This window comes from Dreissena polymorpha, chromosome 2 (genome assembly GCF_020536995.1).
Source record: "Dreissena polymorpha isolate Duluth1 chromosome 2, UMN_Dpol_1.0, whole genome shotgun sequence".
Classification (NCBI taxonomy): Eukaryota; Metazoa; Mollusca; class Bivalvia; order Myida; family Dreissenidae; genus Dreissena; species Dreissena polymorpha.
In genome coordinates, this window is record NC_068356.1 from 14,835,210 (window position 1) to 14,856,797 (window position 21,588).

General features: G+C 35.9%; 1 protein-coding gene across 2 annotated transcripts in view; it reads left to right on the forward strand.

The window, feature by feature from the left end:
* Window positions 1-10,351, forward strand: part of LOC127865960 (wings apart-like protein homolog) — a 59,750-nt gene extending 49,399 nt beyond the window's left edge. For both annotated transcript variants that reach the window (XM_052406119.1, XM_052406118.1), the window contains 2 exons: window positions 715-810; window positions 1,142-10,351. In XM_052406119.1, coding sequence (XP_052262079.1) covers window positions 715-810; window positions 1,142-1,204 — 159 coding nt within the window. In that variant the 3' untranslated portion in view covers window positions 1,205-10,351. The remainder of the gene's footprint in view (window positions 1-714; window positions 811-1,141) is intronic.
* Window positions 10,352-21,588: the final 11,237 nt, after the last annotated feature.

Consider the following 21,588-nt stretch of genomic DNA (forward strand, 5'->3'; position numbering starts at 1 on the left):
AAAGGTTCAGTATCAATTTGAAGTGAATCGGTGTAGAAATGAAGAAATTATAGTAAAACTGCAATTTTGGGTGGGTGTGGCCTATGTGGGCGGGGCGCCCCAGGGTTGGTAATGGGGCCATGCATAGTTGAGATTGACCATATTGTCATTAAAGAGGTTCGGTATCAATTTGAAGACAATCGGTGTAGAAATGAAGAAATTATAGTAAAATAACCTAATCAAATGAGTGAAAATCTCTGACCCGGCCCCGCCCCAATCCCCATAACTTTTGACCCAGGGGTCAGATCAAAATTCCAAATAGTGCAGGGTCGCACATATGCTTATAGCTACCATGTGTGTAAGTTTCAAGGTTCTAGTGCGTATAGTGTAGGAGGAGATAGTGGCCAGGACGGACGTACAGACAGACAGACGGACAACCGGACAGACGGCGGAGATAACCACAATATCCCCACGCTTTTCAAAAAGCGTGGGGATAAAAAGTCTCCTCCCTTTTTTCTTTTATATCAAATCCTGGGGTCTAACCCAAGGTTACTACCTTTATCGTCTGTAAAACTTGCAACCAAAAATGCCCTAATCCAGCATTAAGCCAATAAGATTTCATTTATTGCACAAAAAAGCATTATAATACAAATCAAATATATAAATGGTTTCTTACACATTGTCATAATCTAATATGAATGATAAGCTGTATGAAAAATCTGTGGCTTATTCCAGGAATGCAAGGACACGATCAAAAGTCGCCTTCCTGATAACAAATTTGACGGAATGATCTTCATGTTGAAAAAATTCCTTGGGTTCATGAACCTGACAGTAAGTGAGCTTTGCAGGCCATAGTTAGTATCTATTACGCAGACTTGTACACTTTGAATCATTTTCACTGCTTAAATAAATCTTTATGAGTGAATATGAAATTTATAGTAAATTATTTGGTTGTTTCTGGTGTGTATGGATAATATTTAGCTGCAATCAATTTAGGAGTCATAAAATGTCAAATCTCAATGTGAAGTTGCCCTTAACAGAGACAACATAATAGCATAATAATAACATGTTGCCCTATCTCACCTAATTGTTTGTGTATCAATAGTAATTGCATGATTAGTGTCTCTAGAAGTTGGAACATCAGAAACTTTGTCTATTTCAGAGTGGAACTGAGTCCGCTGGAGGCAAATCCATACAGCGTGTGATAGAGATCCTTGAAACATAACCCAATCATGTGACACTGTATGGTAGTGATCCATACAGCGTGTGATAGAGATCCTTGAAACATAACCCAATCATGTGACACTGTATGGTAGTGATCGTTTGGAACTAGTATAATCTGAACAATTAGTTTTGCTAAAAATGTGGAACTTTGCGGTTGGGAGCTTTCTTTGATTCTGTATATTGAACTCCAGTGCTTGCAGTGAGAACCAGGGTCCAATGCTTGCATGCTGGTTACACATTGATACAGCAAAAAATGACAAACAACACACAAAATGGTGGTCATTTTTCTGAACTCGGTGTTAGAAATAAACTACGGCACATACAGTGAATCTAGAACTATAGTAAAACTGAATATTTGTCATGTGTATATAATTGATTGTTAGTAGCTGAATACAATTAAAGACACTGATTGTAAAACAGTTATTGTCACTATTTTGTTATCATTATTATTTGTAAAATATTTAGATAAAGTCTAAACGTAAAGTTCAGGGATGATAAAAATCTATGTTATTTTTTGTGTATGAAACTGTATATTCCTGTCATAGTTTCTCATTTTAGCGTATGTTTTGGGATTCTGGTAGATTTTCCTTTGGCTAAGACTGTTACTCGGGAGGAAAGGAAGACCGCTATTGATTGTGAGGGAAAAGGTCATGGTCACAATGGCTTGTCACAGTACGTTTGTTTCAACACAATATCTTGAAAGTTCTATAATCTATTATCATGCAAATTTGTATAGTGATAACTATGTATAGTTGAAAGGGAAGATGCCTATTGATTTTGAGGTAACCATTTAAAAGTTACAGGTCATAGTGGTTTGTAACAAGAAATTCATCTGTGCAGTATATTTTGAGTACAATTTGACCCAATGCTCATGCAAATTGGTATAGTTGTTTTCTGGAAGTAAAAGACCTTAAGTTTAAAGTAATCAGGTCAAATGTCAAGGTCACAAGGGCTTTATCCTGTAATTTGTTTATGCACAATATCTAGCATTTGGTCATCTTAGAGGCTATGCTGGTTACTCTGGATGAAAGAAGGATTCCTATTCATTTTGTGGTCAACATGTCAAAGATCAAGGTCATAAGGGGTTGTAACATTAACACTGCTTCTACAATTGGCATACGCATTTTGTGCAATTATCAGTTGGACCAACAGTGCCCCAATTCGTATTATTTGATCAGCCATTTCAAAATGCATGTTTATGTTAACAAGAGTAGATGTTCTTTATTATTAATACATGTTTTCTGCATGTTCATGTATAACAATATAATATAATACAAAATCAAAGACTTTTGCGGGAGTGTTTTAAATACGCCAGCAAAAGTCTTTGATTTTGTATTTTACTCATCAGCTAAAAAAGTCATGAGTGAAATACTCTTTATTTTAAAAAATTATCTGGAACTCTGATGTTGGCTAGGCTTTGGGAAGGATGACTCAATATGATTTCCAAATTAAGATATCTGTCTCGGTCACAGTGACCACTTTGCTTCAAGTTGTTTAATGTATGGTCATGAATTATCATAATTGAAACCTTTGTATCAATCAATATGCATCCATCAACTTTCTTTTAAGCTCACCTGAGCACAACATGCTCATGGTGAGCTTTTGTGATCACTTTTTGTGCGTTGTGCTGCGTCAACATTTGCCTTGTTAACTCTCTAGAGGCCACATTTATTGTCCAATCTTCATAAAATTTGGTCAGAAGATTGGTTTCAATGATATCTTGGATGAGTTCGAAAATGGTTACGTTTGCTTGAAAGACATGGCTGCCAAGGAGCGGGGCATTTTTCCGTATATGGCTATATATGGATACAGTAAAATCTTGTTAGCACTCTAGAGGCCACATTTATTGTCTGATCTTCATGAAACTTGGTCAGATATTCATCCCAATACTATCTTGGATGAGTTCGAAAATGATGCCGGTTGGTTGAAAAAAATGGCCGCCAGGGCGCGGGGCATTTTTCCTTATATGGCTGTAGTAAAACCTTGTTAACACTCTAAGAGGCCACATTTATTTTCCAATCTTCATGAAACTTGCTCAGAAGATTTGTCCCACTGATATCTTGGATGAGTTCAAAATAGTAACCTTTGCTTGAAAAACATGGCTGCCAAGGGGTGGGGCATTTTTCCTAATATGGCTATATATGGCTATAGTAAAATTTTGTTATCACTCTACAGGCCACATTTATTGTCCAATCTTCATGAAACTTGGTCAGAAGATTCATCCCAATAATATCTTGGACTAGTTCGAAATGATGCCGGTTGGTTTAAAAACATGGCCGCCAGGGGGCGGGGCATTTTTCCTTTTAGGGCTTTATATAGTAAAACCTTGTGAACACTCTAGAGGCCACATTTATTGTCCAATCTTGATGAAATATGGTCAGAAGATTTGTCTTAATGATATCTTAGATGAGTTCGAAAATGGTTTTGGTTGCTTTAAAAACATGGCCACCATGGGCGGGGCATTTTTCGTTATATGGCTATATATGGCTATAGTAAAACCTTGTTAACACTCTAGAGGCCACATTTATCGTCCAATCTTCATGAAATTTGGTCAGAAGATTGGTTTCAATGATATCTTGGATGAGTTCGAAAATCATTGTTTGCTTGAAAAAAATGGCTTCTAAGGGGCGGGGCATGTTTCCTTATATGGCTATAGTAAAATCTTGTTAACACTCTAGAGGCCACATTTACTGTCCGATCTTCATGAAACTTGGTCAGAAGATTCATCCCGATAATATCTTGGACGAGTTTAAAAAATGATGCCCGTTGGTTGAAAAACATGGCTGCCAGGGATTGGGGCATTTTTCCTTATATGGCTATAGTAAAACCTTGTTAACACTCTAGAGGCCACATTTATTTTCCGATCTTTGAGAAACTTAGTCAGAAGATTTGTCCCAATAATATCTTGTTATCTCAGGTGAGCGACTTTGGGACTTTCAGGCCCTCTTGTTCATTTGTAGGACTTGTTTACCTCATTTATCTTGTGTTTCACCTTGAGGAAATATACAAATCAGCATTGTGTAAGGCATAACAATGCAAATAATGTTCACTGACATTGCAATACACTTCATATAAATGCTTCATGCATAATTTGAAAAAAGAATCATTAATGATAGATGGGGCATTTTGTTTACAACTTGATCAACTCATCAATTATCCAGTTTGTAATGGTAATAAATTACATATCATAATTATAATCTTGCTTGCTTTGGGGCATGTTCATTTTTAATGAATTGACTGAGAGTTTCTCTTGCAATTTTGTGATCCATAACTTAATTTTTTCAAGATGTGCATAAGGGTCGAAATCCATGCAATAATATTTGTAAGCAGTTTGATTTTGTATAAATTTGCAGTCAGAGCTTTACTTTGCTATGAGATACGAAAAAACAGAATTGGTGTAACCTTATAAAAGTTTTACGTAATTTTATTAATTTTGGCAATTGAAGAGGTCAGATCAAATGCTGTAGACTTTGTTTAAACAAAATGTTATTTGGGAAAAACTTGCAGATGTATAAGAAAGAAGTGTCCAAATACCAAGTTATGCTTCCAATTTGTGTAGAAAGCAGAGTTTTTAATTACATGCAATATTCTGAAAACAATAATTGAACTTTTTGTCTCCCTTGAGCTTTGTGAGGTGTTCTAGGTGTTATTAGTGCATCAAGACTGACCTTACAACAACAAACATTCACTCATATTATGTCAGTTGTAATAAAAAATGCACCACAAATTTTGTTCACATGTTAAAATCTCTTTGAAATGAATATGCATAGTCATATGTGATGGCTTTAACTTATTGTCAATTTCTCTGACAGACCAAGATACAAATAAATTTCAAATTGAGATCGTTCACATCAGATGTCATATGATTTTCATGGGGAATAAAATATAGCTTTGTTGGGCTATTAAAACCATGCTTTTTTCATAAATTGCTATGACACAGAAGTATAACATATATTAATTCTGAATTAAAAGCAACTTTTTGTAATCTTATGGTAATCGCATATTTAATCAAACATTTAAGTTGGTTTGTTGCAATTAGAATGAAATAAAATTTATGGTTTGTGAATATCAGCGTTAATTACAAGAATTATCAGATTAGATATTTACGAACTAACCATATTTCACCTTTATGTGCATCATCTTCCATGCATTGAAAGGTTCAAATGCATACCTATGAAATTCTTTCATGTCTGAAATTTTATTAACTGGATTTCTTCTGATAATGTTATAAATTAAGTCAGCATTTTACTGTATTTTGCAATACTCTAAAAAAAAATATAATAAGAAAAAAATGTATATAATATGAGCCTTTCTCTGTGAAAAAGATGGTTAATGCATGAGCGTTAAGTGTTATTCCAGATAAGCATGCGCAGTCCGCACAGGCTAATCAGGGATGACACTCTCCGCTTTAAAAAGAGTTTTGCTAAGAAGTGACTTTCTTTAAACAAAAAATATAAAAAACGGACTGCACAGGCTAATCTGGGAAGACAATTTACGCACATGCATTTAACCCCTTTTTCACAGTGCAAGGCTCATAAGTGAATGTTAACAACGAAAAAAATAATGCTTTCTGAAACCAAGGCTCTTTGGAACATGAATCATATTTAGAAAATGCCATGGATAAATTTCTTGAAATTTGCCACCATTAGTTAGTGTTCATCAGAACTGAAAATTTATATCAAGTAAAACCATTTAAGTTTTGCTGAGTTTATTACTCTAAAATAACAAGATCAGTTGGTTCAAGTTGCCATTAATAATTTCAGTTAAATTAAGGGAAGCTTATGTATTTAGATGCCTACTGGGGGACTCATGAAGCAATATTTACGGTAATTCAAACCTTGCCATTTTTTATAGTAAACAGTTTTTTTTGCTGAGTGCAGCACTTTGATCCTTGCTTTTTATGTCGGTAATTAAAGACATTAATAGGTAGTAAAAGAAGAGTTATTGCACATTCTTAATTATCGCTTAGATTAATCTCTTTTCTTTAATCCCAAAATGAATGTTTTCTTGAAGTAGATGCTCAATTACATCTCATAACATATAAATAGAATGCATTTGCTGTTGTAATATATTATATTGAAGAATTGCTGCATTAAAAGTGTACTGAGGTAATGTTGAAATGAAAAAAAAAAACAGCGTTTGTTTGTGATCTATAAGGAATACCATGATTTTTTATAAGCTAACGTGTTCTTAGATCTTTCATCATATCAAGTTCAGAGCAGGTAAAAATTTAAAAAAAAAAGATTTTATTGACTACAGTTTTTCAATCATGTTTATATTTTTATAATTTTAAACCGGGTGATGTTAACTTTTTTCCTTTTTCATTTTTTGTTCTATTTATATTAAACTGGTGTATTGAAAGTTTTTTGCTTCAAAGTTTTATTCTAATATAGGCTTAGATTTTCACTACCACATTTACATTAATTATTTAAGGCCTTATAATTCTGTGTCAAGTATGGGTCACTACACTCATTTCACAAAATTATGGACTCTTGGTAATATTGCATTTTGCCATTTTCAAAATATCAGAAGTGACATTGTGATGCAAATAGGTGTTTAAAAAGCCTCAAGTGTGTTGTTTTCAGTGAAATGGACAATTAAACCAACAACTTGTTATTTTTTCCAGTAAGTCACTGATTGTTGGGCTAAAACAAATAAAATGTATGGAATTAAGCTTTGTTACTTTATATCCATATTTAAGTATATATTTATGTTTAGAAACACATTTATTTCTATCCCCTTTATCAGGTAGAGACATGTAGTAATTGATTTGTAGTATTTTTCAAGCCATTAATTTATTTTTATGTTGGCTGTAATTGTTGTCATGGAGTTTTTAGCTCACCTGAGCACAACATGCTCATGGTGAGCTTTTGTGATCGCCTTTTGTCTGTCGTGCGCCGTCAACATTTTGCCTTGTGAACACTAGAGGCCACATTTATTGTCTGATCTTTATGAAATTTGGTCAGAACATTTGTCCCATTGATACCTCAACTGAGTTTGAAACTGGGTCATGCTGGGTCAAAAACTAGGTCACTAGGTCAAATAAAAGAAAAACCTTGTGAACAATGTAGAAGTCACATTTGATGCCCAATCTTCATGTAATTTTGTCAAAATGTTTGTCTTAATGATATGTTGGTTTAGTTCAAAATTTGGTTCCGGTCCGTTGAAAAAACATGGCTGCCAGGGGGCGGGGCAGTATTCCTTATATGGCTATAGAGAAAAACTTGTGAACACTCTAGAAGTCACAATTTTTGCCCAATCATCATGAAACTTAGTCAAAACATTGGTTTCATTAATATTTGACAAGTTCGAAAATGGTCCAGATCGGTGGAAAAAAAAGGCCGCCAGGGGGAGGGGCAGTTTTCCTTATATGGCTATAGTAAAACCTTGTTAACACTCTAGAGGCCACATTTATTGTCCAATCTTCATGAGATTTGGTCAGAAGATTGGTCTGTATGTTATCTTGGATGAGTTTGAAAATGGTTACGTTTGCTTGAAAAATATGGCTGCCAAGGGGCGGGGCATTTTTCCTTAAATGGCTATAGTAAAACCTTGTGAACACTCTAGAGGCCACATTTATTGTCCAATCTTCATGAAATTTGGTCAGAAGATTGGTCTCAATGATATCTTGGATGAGTTAAAAAGGGTTACGTTTGCTTTAAAAACATGGCTGCCAAGGGGCGGGGCATTTTTCCTTATATGGCTTTAATAAAATCTTATTAACACTATAGAGGCCTCATTTATTGTCCGATTTTCACGAAACTTGGTCAGAAGATTCATCCCAATAATATCTTGGACAAATTAAAAAATGATGTTGATTGGTTGAAAAACATGGTCGCCAGGGGTGGGGCATTTTTCCTTATATGGCTATAGTAAAATCTTGTTAACACTCTAGAGGCCACATTTATTTTCCGATCTTCATGAAACTTGGTCAGACGATTTGTCCTAATGATATCTTGGATGAGTCAAAAATGGTTTCGGTTGATTAAAAACATGGCCACCAGGGGGTGGGGCATTTTTCCTAATATGGCTATATATCATGCTTTTGTAAAACCTTGTTAACACTCTAGAGGCCACATTTATTGTCCGATCATCATGAAACTTGGTGAGATGATTTGTCCCAATGATATCTTGGATGAGTTCATAAATGGTTCCGGTTGGTGGAAAAACATGGCTGCCAAGATGGCGTGGCATTTTTCCTTATATAGCTATAGTTAAACCTTGTTAACACTTTAGAAGCCGTATTTATTGTATACTCATCATGAAACTTGTGTCGAGGATTTGTCCCAATGATATTTTGGACAAGTTCCAAAATGGTTCCAGTTGCTTGAAAATCATGGCCACCAGTGGACGGGGCATTTTTCCTTATATGGACTGTTAAAAAACGTGGCTGCCAGGGTGTTCACTAGTCATGAAAGTTGGTAAGAACATTTTGTTCTAATGACATCTTGGGCTGCACAGAACAGGTCAGTTCCTTTGAATCTCAGGTGAGCGACTTTGGGCCTTTCAGGCGCTCTTGTTTCTGTTTGTATCATATTGCTTCCTATTGTTTACAGCAATGTTCTTGTCCGTCTATCCCTTTGTGCTAGTCAGATTAGCCTTTACCATTTAGTCTTAACACTTTGCATGCTGGGAAATTTGTTGTCTGCTAAAATGTCGTCTGCTGAATTTATAAAATAAGCATTTTCTTCGCTTTTTTTCAAAGAATACCATCAGAATAGCAAACAGTTTGGATCCTGATGAGACGCCACGTTCTGTGGCGTCTCATCTGGATCCAAACTGTTTACAAAGGCCTTCAAAATCCGGTTCCAGCGCTTAAAGGGTTAAGCAAACAAAGATTTCTACATCTTGTTAATAAATTAGTTTCTACAGTTGTTGCTAATGACAGCTCCCCATCCACCCATGTAACCTTACTACACTTTGACCTTGACCTAGTTCAGACTCGACTAATTCAAGTAGGCTATTTCTTGGTTAACTAGATTTGTACATGTCGTGAAACAGCAAATCCACCAATTCACTTTGATAGGTTGCTGCCTATGACTGTCCCCAATCCCCCTTTATCATCAAACTTCATGTTAACCTTGACCTTGATCTCATTTTGACATAACATCATTTGGACATAATTCAATTTATCCTTATGTGATATTTTAAGTAAATTGTTCTGTTTGGTCTGGAATCAATGCTGCTTGATACAACTGATTGATACTTAACACAGTGGTTACATATGACTACTCCCTACTCACCCACATAACCTGACCTTTACTTTGAACTTCACCATGTTTAAGAAATTAGCATTGCTGCATCAACGGGTGTTTGTCTTATTTTGTTTTCGTCCCATTATCATTGATCTTCATTTGTCAAAATTGTTACTGCAGTTACATTTGCCATTTTTTGATGATATATTGTACTCGTGATATGTTTTTGCAATTAATGGAGTGTTTTGTTATCATGATTAATAAATGCTTGTATTGTTTAAACATCAATTAAACTAAGTGCATGAATTGCTGCAAATCAATCTCATCTGTATTTTTCTTTAGAACTTTTGGTTATGAGTTGTCACAAATTATGCATTAACTTCTTTATGTTTTATTTTATTATACATTTTGTTGAATGTAAATTAAATTATTGCTGTTGTGCATGTATAACAAAACTCTTCTGTTGTTTTATGTAACTAAACACACTGTAAAAACCAGAAAGAGCATGTTTTCCATGTTAATGTGTCAGATATGGTTATTGTTTCCTATGCTTATTAAGGTTAAAATGCTTCACTTCAGCCGCATCAGTTAAATAAAATATTGTAAGTTTTGTGAGGGTTTCAATGTGGCTATTATTTTGTGAAAAAAAAATCATGTATTACACTTGTTAACTTTGTTTAATATGAATTACGTCAGAAATCAGATTTTAGAACAGCGGTTTGGGTTTGTTCATATATAATCAAGTAAGTTCAAGGTTCCATTTCGTATAAAAAAATATAATTCATTTGTAAGTATAATTTTGACCGTTAAATGGAATTGTTTTGAATGGTTGATTGCATGTCGGGTGTATGATTAAATTGAAGTATGTTAGAGCGTTATTCTTTGCGTGACTTGTATGTGCGTTATATAGATAACGAAAATGTGACTTATTTTCATGTACAGTATGACTTTGATTCACGTGTTTGTTATTTATTACCCCTGTTATGCATTGATGCGATGTTGCGTACATTTCTACACAATATTGCGTTACCTTGCAAATTCTTGCAGTGGATGTTTTGCGTTTTTGAACCCCTGATATAGAGTAAATGTGATATCTTTAAATCCCCATGGGCATCGGTCAGTCTGTCAATAAACACAAATTTGTTCATGAAGTTCTGTGACCCTTCATTTTACAACAGTTAAACATGCATGCATTATTCCTTATGATTTTGTATCATCCTGCATTAAACATTCAAAAAGCGTTCCCCTTTTCAACTTACTTTAATATTATTTTCCCCCGCCAACGGCGCAGTGTTATAGAATTGGCGTTGTCCATCCATATTATTTTCCCCCGCCAACGGCGGAGTGTTATAGAATTGGCGTTGTCCATCCGTCTGTCACAAAATTTTGAAATTTGCGGGGATATCAATTCAACAAAATTGCTTGTTATCGTTGCAACAGACTTTCATTGGCTGATACACAAGTTTCTGAAACTCAAACTTACGGATGTGTTGTATTTGTTGTGTTAGAAAGACCAAATGTTTTCTATCGCAACATGGTTCTCAACAATCTTTGTTCGAAGTCAAAATGTGTATCGTGGAATTTTTCTGCATATTACTCCATTCAGTGTCCGGGGTATTTATCTCACTACTGGGACAAAAATCAAGTTATTTTACCACAAATATTCATTCATTTCTTTACAGAATGTGCTAAGTAATTGTTTCTTTGGTTGTGTTAATAGCCTCAAAATATACGCTGTATCAGGGTTAATTGATCGTGGCTACATTGAAGCTGTTAATGCGTTCAGAATTGGTACACTGTTTGAAAACGACTGATAGCAACAGTTGATAAAAGATTTCGTTTGCAGTTGTTCGGCAGTAAAACTCATCAGGATTGTTACAAACAGGTTCTCTTCCAATACGATATCTGATTAAAACATATGAGTCGCGTTCTGAGAAAACCGGGCTTAATACATGTGCGTAAAGTGTCGTCCCAGGTTAGCCTGTGCAGTCCGCACAGGCTTATCAGGGACGACACTCTCCGCCAAACAAGATTTTCGGTAAGAAGGGACTTCCTTTGAACGAAAAAAAGCATAAAAGCGGAAAGTGTCGTCCCAGATTAGCTTGTGCGGACTGCACATGCTAATCTGGGACGACACTATGCATTATGCCTAGTTTTCTCAGAACGCGGCTCTGCTCATATTTACTACGAACTAACTCATAAACAGGAAGTGTTCTTTTTTTATAAACCAAAGTATGACAGTACATGTACGTTTACAACAGCGAACAGCATGCTGAGTCAATGAGGCAGCTCTTAGGCTCTTTGATGATTTCCAAACCTGTTACCAAGGTAATTCATAACCCTATCATCAGCATAGCATACATTTGCTGCAAAATCCGCGTCAAATTAATCGTGTGTGACAATCGATGCGCATATGTTTGTTCTATGAAACACCTTGTGATATAATTATTTTGCAATGAAAAGTGTGCAAATGATTGAATTTTTGTAAAAAATGTTATGATGTAATATATCGCCAGACGTAAGGGCATTTAACAAAATCGATCGCAATATGTCAAAACACGAATAATACAAACGGGTGGGAAAGTCGTATTAAGTATTTGCGTGCATTAGGTTAAACGAACAATATTAATAATTTTCACGAACAATTTGTTTTCTAGAGTCCTTAACTGTGCATAAACATAAAACGAAAGACCACGCCAAATATACTTTGTGAAATATAGCTCTTATTTCGTACATGCTCGCTACTGCATGAACCAAATGCGCGCCGAAATTGACATTGAAGTCGTAGGAATGCGTGCGAATAGTAATCAATCGCAAAGCAATATCAGTTAACTGGTACTGCTATGATATGTCCATAGGAAGCGCATTTAAATGCATGAAAAACAATCAAATATGTCTCATTAAATACACAACCACTAGACGAAACTGTTTTCTTCATTATCAACGTCTTATGATGACACAAGACAAGTCAACAATCAAAGTGAAACCAGCAGAATCACAGGCAGGGTGGGAGGAAGGGTCTTGAACGGTGAGCAATGAATGGAGAAAGGCCTGCTGGCGGGTCAGACAGAATTACTTACATGTGAACAGGAACTGTGACATGACATTGCATCATAAAATATAAATGGCAGGATAACCAGATGATTAGCAGAGCGTTTAGTCTCTCGGCTTCTTACAATTAAAATATTAATTACACTTTTATCGAATGAGAAACTTTATGTTCCTATCGTCTAAACCCACGAACGGTTGAATACGCTACGTTTTTTGATCGATATACTAGTTTATATTGTAGTGATGACGGGATAGATGCCGTCGATTTAGACGATGATGTCGATCCACACCTCGTGGACACGTGTTTAACTGTTTGAATTGTCAACAGTTGCTTGTCAGTGTAAAAAGTTCACACAAACCGCGTCTCAGCAAAAGCAGTCTTGCCCTCTACAATTATTCCAATGAATGCGAAGTTGTTAACACGGGTTTTAACAACTGGCCCATGGTAGAGATCAAAGTCATCACCTGGGGTCGCCATCCTGTAACACGTTGTTAATGCATTACGGGAGCACTTACCGCTAAATTGGCAAAGTATGCAGAAAGCTTCCACGTATGTCAAGTTGTTTAGTTTTGTGCTTGCAACATCTTGTCTTCAGTAAGACTCATGATAATAACGAATAAACAATACACATCCGCTCATCGTGCTATACCAGTCATGTTTGTAGTAAATATCGATAAAGGGTTTTATGATGTTTATCATTTACTATTTCTATAGTATGTGTATACTGTCTTAGTTCCGTTGTTAATGAAAATCAAAGCATGAAAAAAATCGTCCATCTGTACACGGTCAATATTGGAGTCGTCCCCCTTTATAGAAAACTGAACTTTTATCGAACCCTGCACGCACGTCTGGTAGTTATTTGGAAATTTATCAGACCGAACCATGTAATATAGAACTCATGATTTCTATTATACTCATTGTATCATATTGCGGTTTTATCATAATCCTTTGATCGACGATTGGTCAAAACTTTGGGTTCTGGTTGGTAATGTGTTGCAACGAATCTGGTGTGTCTAATTCCTGTAGTAAAGGACTACCGTTCTCGTATATCTTTCAGAACTAACAGCAACATGTTAATTCGCAAGAAAAACACTTCGGTCTGTGGAAAAAAATAAACGTTAATTACATAAATGTTATAATGAATAGTGTATGTTTGAGGATGCTGATCAAACAGTTAGCTTACTTTTACTAGGTAAACCTTTTGAAACAAAACTTCAGAAAACATATGTAAGTGTCGAACATGCTAACACTAACGAGCAACAGCGGAAATATTACATTATCCGTATGCGGACTATTGAGTGACTGTGCAGTCCATAGCAAAGTCAATTAAATGTTTGAGAGAAATATATAAGGGCGATGTCAATATTAATTGCAATTATATGCAGATTCAGACAAGTCACGCCAACACCAACCTATCGTTCGTAGATACGATTCATGTTACTGCTTAGTTGTGTGTCTTGTATATGCGGGTATCTCTTTTACACTCTGTATATTTTCTTACCCGTTATCGCACCATCTGTATAATTAAAACTAATGACTTCTGAATTAAACAGCGCCGCTGCTGCCCGTCTGTGTTAACGCTTATTTATAGCGTAACGGCTCAGGAGATGTAAACGATAGGCTCAAGATGGGGGGTTCCTGGTTTTACACGTCAACTTGATATCCCTGGCCTGTCACTACGAACACGGAGAAAGATTGCAAATGTCAAATGATGTCAGGAGAACTACTGAGTTTTCTCAGCACCTGTCAAAATCTGTTAGCTTTGATAGTTATCACAGCGATATGGCTTCAATTTATGTCTACCTTAGCAGAGTTGTATAGGTGTTTGTCTGCAGTTGGCAAAATATAAATATATCATGTGATTTTTCTGGTTTATCTCCGTGCGAATGTTCAGATCTGCACGTGATGCTTCATACACATCCTTGTGCGTATCACGTGCTCTTGTTGCTGCAATCGTTCGTTCGTTCATTTGTCTGAACATTTTCACGTTGGTCAACAAAGTCTATATTCGTTGATCATTCCTTCCCATTCCTGCTTCCATATCAGTAGGTTTCACGAATGTTCAATATTATAAACTGATTCGAAAGTAAAAGGTAAATTGTGACCTGTTTTTTCCAATTCGAAAAAAAAATGACATAGTTACTTCATTGGATATCCAAATTTAATATGACCTTGAATGTCTGCGACTTTTATATAAAGGAAATGTTTATGAAATTTTACACTAATATACTTTTAAGGTGGTTACGACAAGAAGAACGTACATGGACATATTTCCGATATCGTAAGCATGTGTTCTCTAAGATTTCATATATTCATTACACTGTTACAAGACAAATGTCTAATGGAAAAGAGGACATTTGAACTCTTTAAATTAATTCCTATATATTTAGGGTGGGGGAGGGAGCACCGTCGATATGGCCCTTGAAGCAACCCGATGTTAAGAGGCAGTGTTGTTTATTTGCTCGAGGTTATCTCCCTTTAACTACCATTGACTTCTCGAAACATAAATAAGCTTTATACCTGAACTTATGAACAAGAGTTTATGGCAAAGGCTTTTGTTATTGAAGCGTTTACAAATCAATACACTTGTCACTCAATGAGATTAATTTATCCGATGTTTTTCACTTTCAACAGGTATACGTCTTCAATGCATGTATACTTGATTAACAGTTGGACGGACGATTGTGATACGTGGTGATGCACCTCCTTACAAATAGCGGTGTATAAACGTGTGATGTACAAAATTGTTATTAATTATTTCAGCTGCTAAAATGTCTAAACTATGCTTTACTAATACGGCTGACCAGTTCCTGTCAAGAAATCAGACATTCACACACCATTCAATCCGCGTTTAACATGTTTTTGAAATTTAGACTGACTCGGCTAAACTGCCTACAGTATGGCTACGCCCTTCCTTAAATAATATGTTATTTATTTCGTTTAGAATGTGAATCACGAACAAAGACTATGCATATCATATTTGTTGATTAAACGGGGTTTATAAACAGACACGTGTTATGTGCACGCGTAGCTAAAGCTGGCGGATGGTTCATACTGGCTCTGGCGGGTCGGAACACTCCGCACCGACAAATAAAGCAACATAAGGCTGTTGATCTTCACGGCAGGCTGTTGATATTCACGGCCAGATCGTGTTCACATAGAAAAGGTTGTGTCAATTTCGAAGAATGCATTATTCCGATATCTTGGTTGTCTGTGATGCAAGTTAAACATGCAATTACGGCCATTAATCACGCACATTTCGCACATTACATCCCGGCTTCTAAGAGCAGCGGGGCCGACTTTCCTAGGATACCCTGGCGATATTGCTGATCCGGGAAATACACTCGAAAATTATGCATGTCAATCGCTGATTAAATATTAAAGGTTGGTGTCGAGAAAACGAGGAATAAACGATTTTAACGCAATCAGTTAATCAATCGGTGAAATAAAACTCTGATCGCAAGCGATAAAGCGATGTATAACTACACATAACGTTCCAAACAAGTCTTAATTGAGCTATATTTCCACACGATGTTAACAAAGGGGGGAATAATGACCATTATGGAATGTTCTAAAAACAAGCTCAGATAAAACGAATATCAAATGCTAGCATTGCTACTCAGAGACTGTGGTGTTTGTAGTGAATGACAAGGGAGACGAGGCTCCAAATCGGCTGATCATTGACGAATATCTTGTAAAGCCTCTCTAATACGCTACACAGGCGGATCCATTTGCATTTGATGTTTTACACTTAACTATATCTAAATCATCTATTTAAACTCATTTTTCTTCTTTTTCGTACACAACATTTCCCACTAATCACAGACAATCGCTAAATGTTTTAACTTTGGACTCTCTGTCGCCAGGTTTTTCAAATCCAACTTTGCAATCCTGATGTATCCCTCTTTTTGCACATTGATTCTCTTTTCGCTGCATTTTATGTCAACAAAGATGGATGCGCCAACGCCAAGACGAGCGAAAATGCAGAATACTTTGAGAAGGCTTGTGTTCTTCTTTATAGAATTTCTTCCGGCTATATCCATCCGTTTTACGTATAAACAATGTACTTTGGCATTCAAAGAAGGTACTTTGATGAAAGTACATAAGGCGTGACATGCTCGAGAAGTGATTGTCAAAGCCTAAAAAATCACTAAAATCGTGGAGCTTCCGGGGGCATCGCCCCCCCCCCCCCCCCCCCCATGTTCCCCAAGCAGGGCTTTGCCCTGCAGCCATTAGAGGCCCTACCGGCACCCTAGATCCCCAGCAAATCTTTCAATATCCCGCTCCCCCCCCCAACCCGAACCAAAATTCCTGGAACCGCCCCTGCGCTACTTTAAATAGCAATGCGTTACATACGTGTTTTATTTCATTGCCCATATCGAGTTTTATTACAAATGATCGATTCGAAAACATTTTCCGAGAAAAAAAGTAGATCCTCTGGCAATACAATCGATTATAATACATGTGAGTGCCTGTCAGAAGATTGGGTTTTCGTTGTAAGGTTTGAAAAACAAAAATAAACAAAATTACGTCACCGTAAATAAATGTGTATTTGTATGGGTTTACTTTCGCAGTCTTTGCGTAACGCATAATACACGGAAGAGAAATACATACGATTGCTTGTTACTTTTCAAACCGTTGTGTATGAATTCTTTAGGTATAACGACGTTTCTGTTATAATTGACATACACGGTATGATGTAAACATCGTTATATTACACAACCAATGAGGCAACTAGTAACGTAAAAGGGCTGTGTTGCACAGCAAAATTTGCAGAAGTACTTTTACATTTTGTCACTCCTTATACATCACCCAGGTTGTGACATCGGTGTGGTGTCATTTTATTGTAAACCGAGCCATATTTCGCGCAACTTGAGGCCACGTTTAATGCCTAGTAACATACACGACCCGCAGGAACATTTTAATCTAGATTAGCCGTCACCTGTTCGAGCGAACAGGCACGGCAGAGATCTTGCCGTTGAATCGCTTTCTTTTGGACGAACAGAACATTTACGAAATTTAAGTCTCATAGTTGACAACTGCCTCTTTTTGTTGATATTTATGTCTTCATGATTAGAGGTTACCCATGTAAATCTGTTCATGTTTGACTGATCTCGTCTATTTTCTGTGTTAAGCCCGTTGATTTGTAGCCGGTTCGGGCGCACCGGGTCACGCCAATACAGCCGCCCATAGGATCCTCGCTTGTTGGTGGCGTTGAGGCGCTCGCATAAATCAGGCCTCGTAACAAGAAGGGGAAAGAAATTGAAACAAGACCCTAAATCAAGTCTGAATTAGGATCATGCAAAGTGGTTGTAAATTTTACCCCGCATCTGCAAGTGGGAGGTAAAGGTTTTATATAGGTGCAAATAATTGAGTATTTGAAGCGAAACCCTGTGATTTACAGGCCTCTCAAATAGCCCGACAGTTTTATGTGCACGCGCTTTGTATTGCGGGGTTTTATAAACATCGTAAATTAAACGGGTATCGATAAAACGTTAATAGAACTTGTATAATTTTGTCATTTATTATGCTAAACACATGTTTGAGATTTTCTGTGTTTGTCGGGAGGCTCAGTTCGTGATCAATGAAAACTTTGATAAATTATTATCCTGGTAAATTAATAATTTATAGCTCACTTAATTTAAGAACTATTTAAATTGATACGTTAGCTCATTTTGACAAAAAATTGAAATCAAGCTAATTCTATGTACATGAAATATACTTAAACAAGTGAATTTAGACCAATTGCTCACCCGTAAATAAATGCAGATGCACTTTGTCGCATTATGTAAAGCCATTTGTTACAAACTTAATTTTTGTTTTAATACGATTACCCAGACTTGTCAAGTCAACGCATCTATGGCTGGATTAAAGAACATATTTAAGAACTCAAACCGTGTTTTTGCTTAATTGTTATTCATGCAATAAATTTACATGACGCCACTTCAGATTTTTGTTATGTAGTCCTGCGCCGTTTATGAGGGACTTTTTTATTTCAAAAATAACTCGATGGAATTAAAAGCACTGTATGGGCAATAACTCAGATATGGATTCGGATTATATGGCAGTTTTAAAGCAGACAATGGCTTAATTCTGTATATAAATATTGTCGATTAAGTAGGATTATTCATAAAATGAGAACTTTAATGTCCATAAAATTGTCAAATTACAGATTTAAGAATATTCATTGCTGACTAAAGAAGCAATATAATTCTGGAGAATGGGTCCATATTTTAATAAACGTGAATGTCATAAACAAAGAGAGCAACAATTATGAGACTAATTTATGGCTCAATAAATATTAATGTGACAAAAGATGGCGAATGCTAAAACTAAAAACATGGTTTTACATAAAGTTGCTAAAACTTCCTGTTAAATGTAAGTTATACTTATTTGATGGCATGTGTATTGTTTTAATGTTGTCACTACAATATCGCATTTTATGTATCTCTTGTAAAACGATAATAAAACATAAGTTTTCATCAATACAAATGATAAATAGATTCGTATTTCGTTCTTATAATCGTGAGTCTTTTTTAAATTATAACGTCTGTCCAGGCTTAGTATGTCTGTCTGGTATGCTTCAATAATCAATCGCGCACTAGGATCGTGTTTAAATGGAACTGACAACGTTTGTTATCATTAAATTATTTATTGGCATTGACTTCTGCGTCTGGTCTCCGGAGGGACGCCGTGTCATTTTACGACATCATAATTATAAGTTCGGAGCTAATTTTCTGACAAACTTATTAGGCCTGTCTCTTAAACCGAATTTCAACGTCATCTGGACTGTCGTGAATATTAGCTGTCAATTTAGTGCCACAAATACAACATTTCCTGAAATTTTGATCCACAATTTGAGATCTGTTTTATTTGGATTAGATGCTGACCAGTAACGTTATGTTTATGGATAGATAGGTTTGAAATCGAGCTTGACCAGAAAAGTAACATGTACTGTATTATAAAACCTTGCAGGAACACACTTATTTTGTTAATCGCACTCACATTAGTTACTTCTCTTTTCCTTTATTGCAAAACACTGTCCACGTCAATCTGTTTTACAAAGAAATACAGCGGATTATATCTTCCTAAGGAATCAACAGGAAACCACTAGCATTGAGTATTTGTCTTTTTGTATTATGGTTAAATTGTTTACATCTTCTTCAGGTGTAAATGTAATAACATATTCTTCTCCGAAGTCATCGGAAGAGTGATTAAAGAAAAAGTCTAGGTATAAAAAACGCACATAAAAACTTTTGATCCTCTACAGCCGTTCCACCTGCCACTTAATCTCCATGACTACAGACATTTACTGCTCCCTAAAGGAACATATCTGTCACACTGGTTTAGCTTTCCACCTCGAACGCACTCTGGCGTTTCGTGCGCAACAAAACGCTAGGAATGTTCCGTCCAGAATGGTCCAGGACCGTGATCTTACTAGAATAACATTGAATGACTGGTCTTTAGAGACAATCATCAATTCCGCTCGTCTCTCGAATTTGTTTCGTCATTTTCATGTTCAAACGAACATCATAAGTAGCTTGCTTTGGTGGCACTTTTTTTAAATAATACACGGTTAGGATAATGTCTATACTCAATGCACATATTTAAAAAATAAGTGTTAGAAAAGATGAAATGCCGATGCATGTAGGCACTATTCTTAGGCTCATATACATCCAATATGTACCTACACATGAGTATGCGTATGATAGTACAATTATTATTTAGGCGGGATGTTATTTCTTTTACCCGTGTTTATTTTGACCCATTTATGCCTAGTGTCTAGAAAAAAGGCATTGACAAACAGCGTAGACCCATAAGTCAGTAGTCAAAACATCCAGCCGTTCTTCGTTTTACCTCAACATATACGTTGGACGTTATGAATCGTAAACAACGTTGTAATAATATTATATATATTTAGTTTGAGTGTGTCTAATTATAGATTTTCGCAAACAGCATACTTTCTTAGAAAAACCACATAAGTGATGGATCGCAAAACCTTTATTTGTATAATAAATGTATAGTATTTGCATCGTTTACTCTGACACATCATTTATCAATGTGAGTGATACGGCTATTACGTTTTATAAATATTAACGTTACTAGGGTGACCAAAGTCACACCGCGTGTGTCAAAACAGACGTTGGATAAACGTTTATTAATTATTGTACTGTCATGAGTGATGGCGGTATGTGCTGATTTGTCAACGTAGGACAATCAATAACGCCAAAAACGTCAAGAAACTGTAAATATTGTCAACGTTACGTCCTCCGCTTATGCTGTTTAATGTCAACGTTTATTGTACCGTCACCTGGTAACGTTATTTTAATTACTTTAGGTCAATAACCATGAGCGTCATCGAGATGTTTGTTGTGTCTGCACTTGCAATTGTTAGCATACAGGTGGTAGCATAACGCATGTACTTGAAACAACAAACACACAACACGTTTATTAATGTCTCAATATGATTTAGAATTAACAAATAAACGAACTAATTATGTATCATTTAAAAAGATAATCCTTAGTATGTTGAATTGTCGGCTTTTGTTTTCAATGTTCACTTTAAAAAATGTATTATTTGTATATCGTTATAAGTGTGAACAGTTCCAGTTTTGAAACTATTGTTCTTGAGTGTTTACTCAAAAAACATTTACTTCGGAAACATTTTAAACTAACTGTTTTCTATAACAATTGTGCCTTGTATTTTCAATAAACAGCGTCGTTCGAAAAATGTATCTCCTACAATAATAATATTACATCGTTACCAGTATCGTTCAAACTGGCAAGAATATATTGGTTAGTTAACTCTGAGATAACTTTGTGTTCTGGAAGATTATGCGCGTGCATCAATAGCATAATCAATATTACTGTTAAAGAAGCAAAAAGCGAAGCCGATGGGCAATAGCATAATACGCCGGTATAGCAAACAATACCAGCATACCATAACGCACCTCTGGAAAAGCAGTAAATAATGTACTAATGTCCTCCCTATGAAAAGCCTGGCATAAGCCCGGTATGGCTTGTTTGTATTATCTCGTTATAGATAATTTAAGATGTCATCGGTATTGTTACGAAATGTCTTGAGTACGAAACACGATCTCTCAATTTTGAATAGCCTTGTGACCGGGGACGACCAGT